The sequence below is a fragment of the Barbus barbus genome (assembly GCF_936440315.1).
Source record: "Barbus barbus genome assembly, chromosome: 25".
NCBI classification, from domain to species: domain Eukaryota; kingdom Metazoa; phylum Chordata; class Actinopteri; order Cypriniformes; family Cyprinidae; genus Barbus; species Barbus barbus.
This window is the reverse complement of record NC_136753.1, coordinates 6948720-6962557: the sequence shown is the minus strand read 5'-3', so window position 1 is coordinate 6962557 and position 13838 is coordinate 6948720. Positions and strand designations below refer to the sequence as shown.

Here is a 13838-nt window from a genome sequence, read left to right as displayed (position 1 = left end):
TGCTTTGTCTTTCAGCTGTCGTCTTAAAGCTAATGATCAATGATTGTTCGTGAAATTTAAAATGGCTTTTATATTGTTTTCTTAAGATGTGATTCATTTTTGTTTTTGAATTCATTTGGTGTGTGTGTCTGTCTGTCTCTGTCTCTAGTACTTGTTTTAACTACACTTGTGAGGACCAAATGTGACCCTGAACCACAAAACCAGTTTTAAGTAGCACGGGGATATTTTTAGCAATAGCTAACAATACACAGTATGGGTCAACATTATTGATTTTTCTTTTATGCCAAAAATCGTTAGGATATTTCATGAAGATAATGTTCCATGAATGAATTTGTAAACTTCCTAGCATGAATATATTGAAGCTTAATTTTTAGATTAGTAATATGGTTTACTAATGACTTCATTTGACAACAGTAGGCACATTTCTCGATTTTTATTTTTTTTGCACCCTCAGATTCCAGATTTTCAAGTAGTTGTATTCTCAGCCAAATATTGTCTCATCCTAACAAACCATACATCAATAGAAAGCTTAATAAAAAATCTTAAATCTCAATTTCCAAAAATTGACCATTATGACTGGTTTTGTGGTCCAGAGTCACAAATGTCCTCAGTTTGACAACCCACTAATGATGGGGCGCATGACATTATACTGGTCATTTTACCTCACTACTTAAAAAGGCTTATAAATCAGCCAAAATGTGTTTTTATGTAAATCGAATGTTCTGCACGTGTTTCTGTGATGGGTAAGTTTAGGGGTAGGTGACAGAAAACATCATTAACCTGATAGAAAATGAATAGAAGTCTATGCAATGCTCACACTAAGGTGAGTGTAAGTATTTACGATTTTTAACGAAGATAACTAGCTATTTTTTTCGAGACATATATTTTGCTCATATTTTAAAATGTTATATAAACCAATTAAAATATCTTGGTAAAATGTTTTTAACCTACGCATGAAAAGAGTATTGCGTAATTGCGTGCGCTTTAACAAAGAGGAAAAAACACTGAGCCAGCAGATGGCATCGCTTGAGCTATGACGCAACGCGCGCACCCGTCTGACTCCAGCAGCTCCCTCAGATATCCATCGCTCCACCCGAGAAGCATGATGTGATCGTGACCCTGACATTCACAGCCACCTAAAGACAGAAATACAACAACATTCTCCTTCTCCGTGTCACTGAGTGCAGTTATGTCTGAGACGCCATGCCAGATCTTTCGGGGTGTGTGCTCCTCGCCGCGCTGCTGATTTTCTGCGAGGATGGGTACGTGAGGAGAGCGGAGGGTGGGGTGCTCGCCTCGCTGTCGGAGGAGGACAATGCCAGCGACACACAGGCGTCCCCGCTCAAGGGACAGGGGGATGCGACGGTGCCTCCATCAGGTAACAGTCGCGGCATCCGCTGGGTTCATCCTCAGCATCATCTACATCTACAGCATCCGCTCCGCCATGAGCTCCGCATGCGGCGTGCTCGCGAATAATAGGGATGTTTTCATGATGGGGGACATGACAACAAAGAACAGGGGTGCTGTTGACCGCTGTGCTTGCTGTCTCATAACATTGGCCTATAGCGTTCATTATGTCTATTATTTGCGAACCTTCTACAGGGCCGTTTGCAGTAAGGCCACCTATTTCAGGCTTTATTTAGGACAGCCATGTCTACATTATTTAAATATAGCTGATATGGTTGAGCAACATTACGATGTTTATCTTGAATGTACAGTTATTATACATTTAAGGCGGGATTAGTTTAGAGCTAGAATCATCCAAGACCTTTCTGTTTGAGATAGTATAAACAAATCCATTAGGCCTTTAATGTCAGGGGTTTTCAACTTTTTGATGCCAATGACCCCAAAATTACTAAAATGTGAAGGCAACTATATATATATATATATATATATATATATATATATATATATATATATGAGAAAAATAGCCTATGTGATATTGCAAAGACAACATGTTTAAAAACGAATCAGTTGCCATTTACACAGCACAAAGTTCAAAATAGATTGTAGAACATTGATTCAAAATAAATGTTAATCATTCAGATTATTTTTATACGTTTTTCCCCCTCTAAATTTTCTGCTGACCCCTGGGGATTCCTGGACTCCAGCTTGAAAGCACCTGCCATTGCAATTCACAGATTGGTCTAGAACAGCACAAAGAGTAACACCTAATTTCATAACATCAATGTTAATGTGTAACATAAGCTGCGTTGCTTTATTTCACTAACTTCTTGTGTCTGCCATTGATTTATCCTGGCTATATTGTTATTTTGAGGATCAGCACATGTGCAAAGAACGAGGGATTGACTTGATTTTTTTAGTATTGAGAGACATTTCAAAGAGGATTTTCAAGGTTTCTCAAGCCTCAGTTTTTCACCGATGTGCTCATCCGACATTTGGCACTTTGATCTATTTTTAAGTCGCTCTGCCTGAGCCGTGGGTCCAATGGTCATTACTATTTCAAGGCAAAGATTTTACTGTCCCCAACCAATTTTTTTCAGTGCTGGCTGTATTGGTTTTTAATGCATTGAGCAATTACAGTTCAGTTACTTCAATGAACTTATAAACATTGGTGCATGTGGTTAACCTTACCTCATATTACAAGGGTTTGAGGCAACATTTTGCATTCAAACGACCAGAATATCCTATGTTCATTTTTATGCACAATGTACATTTTTTATGCACAGTTTTTATTAATTTCCACAAAACGTGACATTTTCTCTGTCTCCAGAGTCGCTCCTGACCCTGAAGATTTGGGTTAAAGATGCATCTAGCCAGAGGTTCCTGAAAGGAGCTCTGGTGGGTGTGTTTTTGAATGGATCGCAGATTCACTCCAGCCAGACTCTGGAGAATGGGGAGGTCACGGTCACTGTCCCATACCACCTTGGCCTGACTCTCACTCTGGTGGCCAGCATGGAGGGTTATGTGCTCACCCAGCTGCCTTGGAAAACCACCAAGATGCCCAGTAAGTTCATAACCTGAATTTATTAGGTTATTGGGTATTTTATATGATTTGATTACATCAGGCTATGATTTTTGTTGTTTTTTATAGGCATGTAATAATTAGAAGGTGTATTTTTTTTACTGCATTTTTAAGTTTCTTCTTAATCTCTGTATGTTTTAGCAAGTTATGCTCAATAAACACCTCAGTAAAATGGAAAAATAAATAGTGAGAATAGATGACTAGGCAGCAAGAAAGCTGTGAACCATGTGACCTCAACCTGGCCCTGGCTTGTTTTATAACACCCAACTAGAGCTCTAAAGAAATGACCTTCAAACATACGGAGAACAACAACTAATGTCACTTTAAGGTGAGAAACTTGGCTGCTGAAATGAGGTTTGAGTGTTTGTTCTTGTGCTATTTCCTAGTTTTTTCTGTTATTACAATCTCCCTGCGCCCTCAAACACAAGGGAACATCTGGCTCTTTGATGATACTGTGCTGATAACTCGAAAAGCATCTGGTATGTCCAATAAAACATCCCTATTACCTATTATTTTATCCAATTATCCATACTGCTATTTTTACATTGAGAGCAGTTTTAAAAATGTAATAATCTATAAGTTAATGCAGTACCTATCCATATACATCTGATGCATGGAACCCTACTCGTAATGTAATACTGACACACAAAATTTCTACTGTTGTATTATCTATATATTTTCACATTACAGATCTGTCATTTCAACCGAGTGTACAGTTTCCCCAAAGTCTCCTCAAACTGTCTGAGAACACTACTATCTCCATGTTGTCAGCCTATCTGACAGTTCCAACCCTGCCTACAGAAAAAGACTCAAATTTCTTTACTCTAAACCTGAGCGGTAAAGGAGGTAAGATGAATTTAAAAAAAGGATAAATTATCTTTTGCATCTGATTATATGGTGGTGCAGACAAATCCAAACAGTTGTCCTGTCATTCCTTATCACATCTTATTATCGAGTGAATGGTAACCTTTTGTGTTTCACTGAATGTTTATGATCTGTAAGTGAGGGGAGTATATTGTAGGGCAATTTTAGTCAATGAAAGCTACAAACTCCATTACAGTTTAGACTCCATACTGCATTGATTAGTTAATGTTATTGATTACTTGTTATTGATTAGACAATATCAGACCACTAGGATAACCAGATTTAAACAAGAGCTAACATGATGGTACATTGTAGACATAATATCGATCCTCTAGACCACACACCTTTACACAGTTTTCTAATGTATTTTCTGCAGATGATAAAATGAATCTCAGTTATCATTGTATCCCCAATTACAGGTTATAGGAATGGCAAGTTAAAACCCTTGGCTATGATCAGTGCCCAGTTAGTGTCTAATGGAAAAGAGGTTGACGTCAAAGGACCCATTCAGCTCAAAATACCACTTCCCTACAACACCCACATCCGACCGTCTGACTCGCTGCCTGCTTGGACCTTCGACATGACCATAGGTGATTGAAAAACATTTCAGCATTTAAAGACTGCAAACTTGCCCATTCAGAAGAAGCTTGTCGGATCTTCCACTGTTTTCTTGAAGTGGGGACTATGAACTATCATCATTACAGTCCTTAAGCAACACTTAACACTTAATGGACCCTAATGGGGGCTAGTGGCATAGAAATTACATTGAATGGAAGTGTGTTTGTTGGGTGACAACCTTTGCTAGTGTTATGGAAAATTACTTGATCTGAGACATCGATGAAGTTTTAGTGTATACTGAATGTGAAATTAACTGCTGTACCAAGCTTAAAGTTGGTTAGGAGAACTGTGTGAAGAGTTTTGAAAAAGTGGCCTAATTATTGACAAATGGGTCCTAAGTAGAAGCTTCATGCTTTTACACAATACCATGTATATCAAGGTTAGGAGAACTTTGGGATTGTGTCCAATAGAAGCACTTAATGATATATTTTGTCATAGGTACCTGGGTAAATAAAGGTATAGGCACTGTTCAGATGGAGACAAACGGCCTAGTCTGGAATTACGTAGCACCTCAACTTGGTATCTGGATTGCTGCACCACCACCATCATCAGGTAGGAATCAGTCATATTTAAGATGTAATTAAAATACGTATTGTAAAATCTCTCTCACTCAGCCCATCAAACTATTTATCAATCCAAAAGCATTCCACTTTCATTACTTACTTCAACACTGAAATCCATACCTTCTTATGTTCATGTGCAGCCCTCTAACCAGATTTCTGTTTGTGTAAATCTAGGTTATATGGGGCTCGCAAGATCAATGGATTTCATTTCCTACCACACATACCTTCTTGTGGGTATCTTGGGAGGAACTCTTGTGATAGTCATTGGATTTTTATCTGTGATTGTATTTCACTGCAGGTAAGATCTTATTCAGCCATGCAAACATCATTGTATGACTTTCTAAAACTTTTTAAAACACCATTGAGTAACATTGAATTGCCTGACATGAATATTTAATCTTAACCTTATTTTCATGTGAATTGCAATGATCAAAATCTGTAGCAAAAAACATCCTTTCCTATCTTGTTTTACAGATATTTAAACTATGAGGCTGGAAGAAAGCGATGGAATTCCACCAGGCTCACTGTACTGAAGAAAGACCAGACCACTTCCACCAGCTCTGATGATGCTCAAGAACTTTTCGTTCATAATGGGGACCGGTCTTACTCTCTGGCTGCAAGAGGCATCGGCCATGATGCATCAGACTCTCCACAACACCAAGCCAACTTCAACATTTATGTGGAAAATATTGGCCGGCCAGCAGGTAATCTGTACGAGAATATTGGAGCTGTGGGATTAGAAAGCTTCAGAGTCCCAGTGTCTAATCTCTATGTTAACAGTGACGAAGTTGCAAAGCTATGGGAAAATTCTGAACAGAATAACTCACACCAGAATGGTGCAGATAATGTAGTTTTCAGAGACAAGCTGTTCCACATCTATAACCAGTCCGTGGCAATTGTACCGGCCCCAGAGTTGTTCACTTCCCAGGGACAAGATGACCAATCTGGAAGTAGATCTGCCACTTTCCCACGGAATGGCATGGAGCATGGAGCTCAGACAGAGCGTAACTTAAAAGACAGTTTCACTCAGACATTACCTAAAGTTCCCCAGCAGGACAGTGACGAGCAGCAGGCTCTGGAAGGAGCGCAAGCCGCTGCTGCAAACCCAGGGTTATGGGGCCGCTACAGTCATCTCCTGGAATCCGTATCTGTCCCAGGAACTTTGAACGAAGCAGCCAGAAGGGGACCTTTCCGAGGGGAACTCCAGGGAATATCAGAGCAAACCTTGCTGGAGCTCTCCAAAGGTAAGCCGTCCATTCACCCACCCCGGGCCTGGTTTGTGTCTCTTGATGGTAAACCAGCAGCCCAGGTTCGTCACTCTGTGATTGAGCTTCAGGGAAGACATCGTCCAGGCAGCAGCAATGATACAAGCTTGGACTCTGGAGTGGACATGAACGAGCTGCAGCAGCCTCTGCGGAAAAGCGAGGAACCTTCAAGCTCTAGCATGGCTAAAATAAGTGGAAATCAAGAGCAGGACTTGAGCAGCAGTGAAATTGGGAGTCCTGAGGACACGTCCCTGAGGAACACCCTGGAAGGCAGTAGTGCAGCCATTCCCAACATCCCGGAGGACAGGGATGCAGGGGACACCTCTAGCGAGTCCAAATCTACCCCTCCACCACGGAGACTGCGGAAGGTTCGAGACAAGAAGCCTGACAAGAACACATCTCGACACATGAGGGAGGAGAGACCCCAAATGAAACACTAACTGAATAACATGCGTGTAGCCATAGCTTTTTGGTGTCTGAAAATGTTTTTGATCAAACTGCCTTATAACATAAACATCAGGAAGAATGAATAAAACAAAAATGCCTGTCTTACCTGCCGTAGCTCAGTCAATTATTGTGGCTATGCTGTATCCAGCATCTTGTCAGCAGTTCATGAGTACACAATTTCCCAACCACACTGTACAATGTTTTTAAAAACTTCTTTGAAAGAACATATTTGTTTACCTTCAAAAGTACATTGTAAAAGTATGTATATAGCTATATATCTTAAGTATTTTTAAACATTTGTTGCCCTGTGAGCACAATGCTTGTACCCACAATGTCTTCTAATGAGTCTGAAAAGCTGTTTAAATGCTATCAATTTGAATCTCTTGACTTGCTTGGAATCAGTTTTTGATCTTCAATTCAGTTCTACATACATTAAAATGTAACGCAAGGAACTGCCACACAGTGCCATAAGCAATTATAAAATAAATTGTGGAAAAAAGTGAGCACTGTTAAGCTAAGCACTATATATTCTCCAATTCAGAAAGAGCACCAGTGTGTTGCAAAGAGTTTTCTGAAGGAGCGACTAAGGCCTTCGAGGTCAAATGCCGTTTGAACACACTGTACTTATTTAATGTATTATTGCTAGTCACATTTGCATGCCGTCCATTGTGATGCTTTTATCATTCAATGTTTTCATGTTTAAGAATGTAGTACCCAAAAACATCAACGATATGTCTCAGGTTATGGTTTACCTTACCAAGGCCGGTGCTGGAAGCACAGCTGTACAGGTCATAAACCTAGCATATTAAGATGTTTCTTGTGCTAATGTGTTTTGTGTGTGAAATATTTCTTCACAAATTGATAACAAATTATCAACTCGTGTATTGAATGTGTTGGAGCTTTTTTAGCTTTATTTTGGACAATTAATTGTAATCGTTTAATTCTTATTGACAGTTACAATAAAACACTAGCTTCTTGTTGTCAGGCAGCAAATTTGAATTAAGATGGTTTGACATTTTAAAAGAAGTATGACTGAGGAGAGTTTGCATTGTGTCAGCTGAATGTTTTTTTTAACGTAATTTATGTTGTAGCATTTCTTTCATTAATTGTAATATATTTTAATGATTTTTCAACACGCTGGTTTAAATGGCTCATGAGTCATTTCTGGATGCTTTAAAGTACAGCTTGTAATCTGCCTTTTTGTGCACATTTAATAAAGGTACTTGACCAAAAATAAAAATACTCATGAGTTTTATGTACCTAGAATTAATGAAACCATAAATTTTATTCTTGATTTTTTTAACCATATAAATAAACATTAAATGCTTAAATGTCTCTTATACCAACATAAATGTCTTTCTGCAAAGATCACGTGCTGTTAATTTTGAGTTTAAAGATTCTGAAATTCAGCGACTGCTCAGCTAAATACAAGAAAACCTAACATGCTTGATTTTATTAAGCAAGAAATTTAAGGCACTCATATGAGGTAAAACATTAAAAAAGCCCATTTTAAAACAGGGCAATAACATTAAAAAGAGCCTTCCTCAGGGTGCGTCTGGTTTTTAACATTATAGCCACATTTTAATATTACACATATGAGTATCTTGAATTCTTGCTTCCTGGACTGTGGAGGTAATCCAAACACCCATGAAGCAACTTGCTACCATTATTTTCTGATTGCATATTTGTTCACTTTACTCTTGTTTTCTCATAAGTATAACAGGATTGTTTGTCATCCAGAGATGAAGATCCTTCACGTCCACCATGTTTGGCCTTGGTCTCTGTCTTAAGCAACCATTCCTCAGTGGTTTGATCCTGCCGAAAGCTGGAGTCATGCTGGATGACCCATTAATGTCCACAGTGAGTCTTTCCTGGTCATTTTGTGTTCCGGCTAAAGCTGACTGCACGTTCAAACAAGTTAGACTAACTGCTGAGGGCCTATTTGGGAAGGACTCGCTCCTCTGTACAACTATTGCCTTTCCAACTGATATGCTCATATGATGTTTATTTGTATAATTCTGGTTTATGTTGGACATTCTGTTAAATGGTTCTAGGTGGGAACTATTGATGCAGAGATCCCGAAAACCCTCACTGAGTGCATCCACAGAGGAAGGACTAGAATACCCTGGTTCAGATGTCACTGTTCTCAACCGAGATGGAGCACTACCTCTTTTTACATGCAAACCAATACCTGGTAGAAAGAACTCTGAGATCTGGTCATCAGTACGCTTGCTCAGAACATCACTAGATGGAGCCAGAGATTTTTCTTTTCTGCCGCTTTTGGGATTCCACATAAGAGGATTGTAGATGACATGCCAGTCCAGTGGGCAGCAGTAAGACTTGTGGAGCAATGGATCAATACAGCCAGTATGGAACTGGGTCAGGTTCAGGAAAGAAAGAAAATAGATAATAAAAAATATATTAATTATCAGTATTCAACACACCTTGAATGAGCTGAACTTGAGATGTTACCTTGTGTTTGCAGGGAAGAGTTCTGACATGCTGACCGAGTTGAAATCTTGAGAGGCAGATTCTACACTGAACACCTGGATAAAACAGTCTGGACTCTTTTCGAACTCTCACCATCGGCAAAGTCTTCATTACATAGTTCGGGATGATATCACACATCACACCAGTCATGCTACTGGAGCTGTAATGTAGAATAAAGTAGAGTAATATGTCCCAATAACCCCCCCCCAAAAGTGGGTTTGGAATTAAAAATAGAACTATGTTGCACAGAATCTAGAATTGAGCAGACAAACCTACTATCCACTGAGTGGTTTTCCATTTTCTGTGTGTCCTCAGAGATGTGAGGTTCTGCTGTCTGCCATGGCTGACCTCTTTTCTGCACAATTAGAACAGTAAAGAAAATTTTTTTTATTAACCTCTAAATTCTATCAGTAATTCTATAATGCATTACTACACATTAATCACTGTAACAGCCTAAACATCCATTTAAACATTAAAATAATGCTGTTCATGATATTGTTTGATAGTGCCACAATTTATGCTATAAATAACTACATTCTGCAGTTATGAATAGCATGTGTCCTGCTCACATGTGAAACTTGAAATCTCACCATTCGAAACATGAAGCAATGTTGTGGATGTACTGTTCTCCTAAAGCAGTCCTCACACAGATGGAAATAACTGCAGTCTGTGCATCTATGAATATCAGATTTAAGACACTGAATATGACACTCCAATCCAACATTAGTAAGAATCAGAATATATAGATTACCGCTCAAACATTTGGGCTCAGCAGGTTTTTTTCTTTTAAAGAAATGAAAACTTTGAAAAGTTTTATCAATACTAATACTTTTATTCAGCAAAAATGCATTAAACTGACCAAAACAAAGAGTTTTACACGGTTACAAATTTGTTTCCAATACAAAATTCTATTTAAAATAAATTATATTCTATTCATCAAAGAATTCTGTAAAAATGCATCAGTTTTCACAGGAATAATAAGCTGTGCTTATTTTTAACTGTTTTCAACTTTGATAATTATATGATAATAAAAAATCAGCATATTGCAGTGATTTCTGAAGGATCCTGTGACACTGACTGGAGTACTGGATGCTGAAAACTCACATTACACAGTACAAAACTGCTTTTACTGTATTTTTGATCAAATAGATGCAGCCTTGGTGATCATAGGACACTTCTTCCAAAAAAAATCATACCAACCCCAAACATCTGAACAATAGTATATGTCTGTACTGTAACAGACGCCTACTTGAAACATTTGCCGATGATTGGACAAACCCTACAGCTGTTGCACATAACACCCAGATGTTTGTCCAGACAGTCCTTCTCATAGCAGGTTAACAGTTCACCTGCATTTTTCACCTGTCAAAGATGACACATTTAAACCCGAGATGATTTAAGTTTAAACAAAGGGTAGTAAAGAAAATTTAATTAATTGTGTCTTGGAATGACGTACCAGTTCAATCAGCTGCTTAAAAGTGCCAAAGTCCTCCCTACAGTGTGGACACTTAAGCAGGCCACGTGGGTCCCTCTTTGTTTGATGATCAGCCCATATCTTCATGCAGGAAATGTGGATGTTGTTTCCACAACTGAACCTTAAAAATGATGCATAATTACATTGCAACCAGTCACCACCACAGTATAGAAATTTCATGTCATTGAAGAGCACTAATAGCTTTTTGAGTTTAAATGGAAGCTTGGGTGAGTGTGATACATTTGAGAAAAGGCATAACTACTACATTTCTATGCTTAAAAATATATTGATTTCAAATGTTTCAGCTATGGAACATATTCACTTGCTGTTTAATACAATATTTATCATTAAATTCTACATATATTTACATATTTTAGAGAAATATTCAAAGAGTATCTATTTAATTTCCTAAATAAGATTAATTCTAAATAAGTTCTCCTACTTGCAATAGGTTACAGGCAATTTTTTCAGCAAAAGTTCTTCTTGACAGATTGGACATATCATCTTTCTCAATGTCTTCTGTCTGATGCTTCCGTCTTCCTCACTAGGCTCAGGACATGATGGCTCTGAGCTCCTCCTGTCATTAGGAGACGTAGTTTTGGTCACATGAAGCCCTTGTAACAGCTCTAGCATCTGTCTCTCCGCAAGACCGTACTGAAAACAGTCTGAAAAAGAACAAATGACCAGAAAGACACTTGTAGCTCAAACATTAAAGGGATAGTTCACCCAAAAATGAAAATTTGATGTTTATCTGCTTACCCCCAAGATGTAAGTGACTTTGTTTCTTCAGTAGCGCACAAACAAAGATTTTTAACTCAAACCGCTGCAGTCTGTCAGTCATATAATGGCAGTCAATGGGACCCACGGCATTGAGAGTAAAAAAAAACATACACAGACAAAACCAAATTAAACCATGCAGTTCATGACGATTGTTGTACCCTTCCCCCAGACGGTAAAACCTACACTTTCATTGAAAAAAAGAAACTAGGTAAAAAGTGCCCATTGTTGAAGAAACATCTATTTAGAGTTCAACCCAAAGCATTTATTTACCAGCAGATGTGTGTACAAAGATCCTTCTCTTTCTGAAACGTAGGGCAGGTACACGTGTGTGGATCGCCCAAACACACCTTAAATATGAAATGTCATTGTTAATTTGCACAAAATATATAAAAAATGTAATTAAACAACAAAGTAAAGCAAGCTTACTTTATAATGTTTGCTGTCTCCATCCTCTTTCAGGAGAAATCCAATCGGTCCAAACTCTTTGAGAATAAAAATGGCGGTATTGATGTGAGCTGACCGTATCACTCACTGCTTTCCTCCACATTGTTTTCCGGAACATTTTAAACCCAATTTCCTTCAAAAATTCGCGTATATTTTTTAGTACCCTTTTCAATGAATAATGTACGTCTCTAGGCGTTTCATAAAAACTTTAAGTCGTTACATGAACACGTTGGCTGGCAGACTGAAACTTCAGGTGTTGCTATTGTATCTGGTGTTTCTATAGCAACAAGCTCCGCTTAAAATGATGCGTATCACCGCTAGATGGCGGTATTGAGTCTCTGTTGTCTCCTGCGCATAACCCAAGTGTGTTCTCTGTTATACCAGTTATTTTTCAGTAAACATTTTTAAAGAATAATATGCTGTTTAATCAACATTTGACAGTTGACAGAGACAATGTTAAACGCACATAGGCCTATTCAAGAACTTATTCCTAGCTTATTGTTAAAAAACGGGCCTTTCCTGGACACTATTTAGGCTATTTATACCAACTCTTGATGTCATCTCGAAAAATAACGAAAAACGTGTTAAAGTGTTGCTAAATGTGTTCGGTATCTAGTCTATAGAAAAGGTAAAAGTATTAATTGCAGGGGCGTTTCTAGCCATTCATCAGTAGTCACTCTAAAAGTGTCCTCATATTTTGAAACTCATTTTTGATACTGTTATGAATATCTGTCTGTAAATGGTCTTCACCTGCAGAAGTGGATCGTTTACAGTGTGCACGCTTCAAGAGAAATGTGACCCTGGACCACAAAACCAGTCATAAGCAGCACGGGTAGGCTATATTAGTAGCAATAGCCAACAATACATTAATTGTATGGGTTAAAATGACAGATTTATAGATATTTATTAGGATATTAAGTGAAGATCATATTCCGTGAAGATATTTTTTAAATTTCCTACCGTAAATATATCAAAACTTAATTTCTGATTAATATGCATTGCTAAGAACTTAATTTGGACAAATTTAAAGGCGATTTTCTCAATATATAGATTATTTTGCACCCTCAGATTCCAGATATTCAAATAGTTGTATCTCGGCCAAATATTGTTCTATCCAAACCATACATCAATTGGACAGCTTATTTATTCAGCTTTCAGTTGTTGTATAAATCTCAATTTCAGAAAATTGACTTTTATGGTTTTATGGTCCAGGGTCACACATGAAAAGACATTTACAAAAGATATTAACTAGTTTTGTTTCCCACAGTGAACTTTTTTTTTTTTTTTTTTGGTGTTTTATAAAATATCCCATTACAATTTTGGTGTGACAACTGTCCGAATGAATGAAAATGAATCTTGAACCTTTTTGCAAAAATCTAAATTGTGAAAAGAGTGATTTATTCGCATCACTACTATCCAACGTCACTAGTTCTGATTCTAAAGACTTGATAGAAAACATATGACATGATTACTGGAATATCAAGGAAAATGATTTTCAGGTTGGTATGTATACGATAATCTCCGTCTTCAGACAGGCATTTATCACTAATATTTTGCTGGGCACTGGGGCTCGAACCTTAATAAAAATGTATTATATGTCAAAAATACCAGCTGACTGCTTGTGACAGTAGAATGCTGAGATCGAGCAATCACAACCAAGTGTTCAAGACATCTGTGTAATAATAACAGTAATCGCTTTCTGTATTTTGGTCAAATTTTGATCTGTGGGAACTGGCCTCAGTACATGACTGTTATCATTAGTATCATGCAGTGAGTGAACTCCCTTTTTAAACAGCAAACAGATTCATTCGATTTCAATTTTAGTGTGACACAGATAATGATCATCAAAATATGTGACCGTCTGAACATGTAGCTCTTGCTGGTCTTTAGATTCTCACTTATATCTA

At 37.9% G+C, this 13838-nt stretch overlaps 1 protein-coding gene and 1 pseudogene across 2 annotated transcripts; one reads left to right on the top strand and one right to left on the bottom strand.

Annotated features, from left to right (window-relative positions):
- Positions 1–1035: 1035 nt before the first annotated feature.
- Positions 1036–7972, top strand: LOC306844980 (protein FAM171B-like). The gene is made up of 8 exons (XM_079377452.1): positions 1036–1378; positions 2735–2968; positions 3373–3465; positions 3677–3832; positions 4270–4440; positions 4907–5020; positions 5206–5329; positions 5506–7972. The coding sequence occupies exons 1-8, from the start codon at positions 1204–1206 to the stop codon at positions 6734–6736; spliced, it is 2298 nt and encodes a 765-aa protein (XP_079233578.1). The 5' UTR covers positions 1036–1203; the 3' UTR covers positions 6737–7972.
- A 465-nt stretch (positions 7973–8437) lies between these two features.
- On the bottom strand, positions 8438–12049 carry LOC306844512 (E3 ubiquitin-protein ligase Zswim2-like; annotated as a pseudogene). The gene is made up of 9 exons: positions 11914–12049; positions 11758–11834; positions 11150–11401; positions 10690–10828; positions 10483–10595; positions 9824–9908; positions 9506–9588; positions 9216–9384; positions 8438–9118 (listed from the first exon to the last, which is right to left on the bottom strand). The product of its transcript is annotated as an E3 ubiquitin-protein ligase Zswim2-like (transcript).
- Between the last annotated feature and the right edge of the window lie 1789 nt (positions 12050–13838).

Excerpts from the sequence above, each read along its gene's own strand:
- LOC306844980 (XM_079377452.1), top strand. The coding sequence starts at position 1,204 with ATGCCAGATCTTTCGGGGTGTGTGCTCCTCGCCGCGCTGCTGATTTTC. Across the intron at positions 1,379-2,734 it reads TGCGACGGTGCCTCCATCAG|AGTCGCTCCTGACCCTGAAG; the intron begins GTAACAGTCGCG and ends CTCTGTCTCCAG. Across the intron at positions 3,833-4,269 it reads AAACCTGAGCGGTAAAGGAG|GTTATAGGAATGGCAAGTTA; the intron begins GTAAGATGAATT and ends CCCCAATTACAG.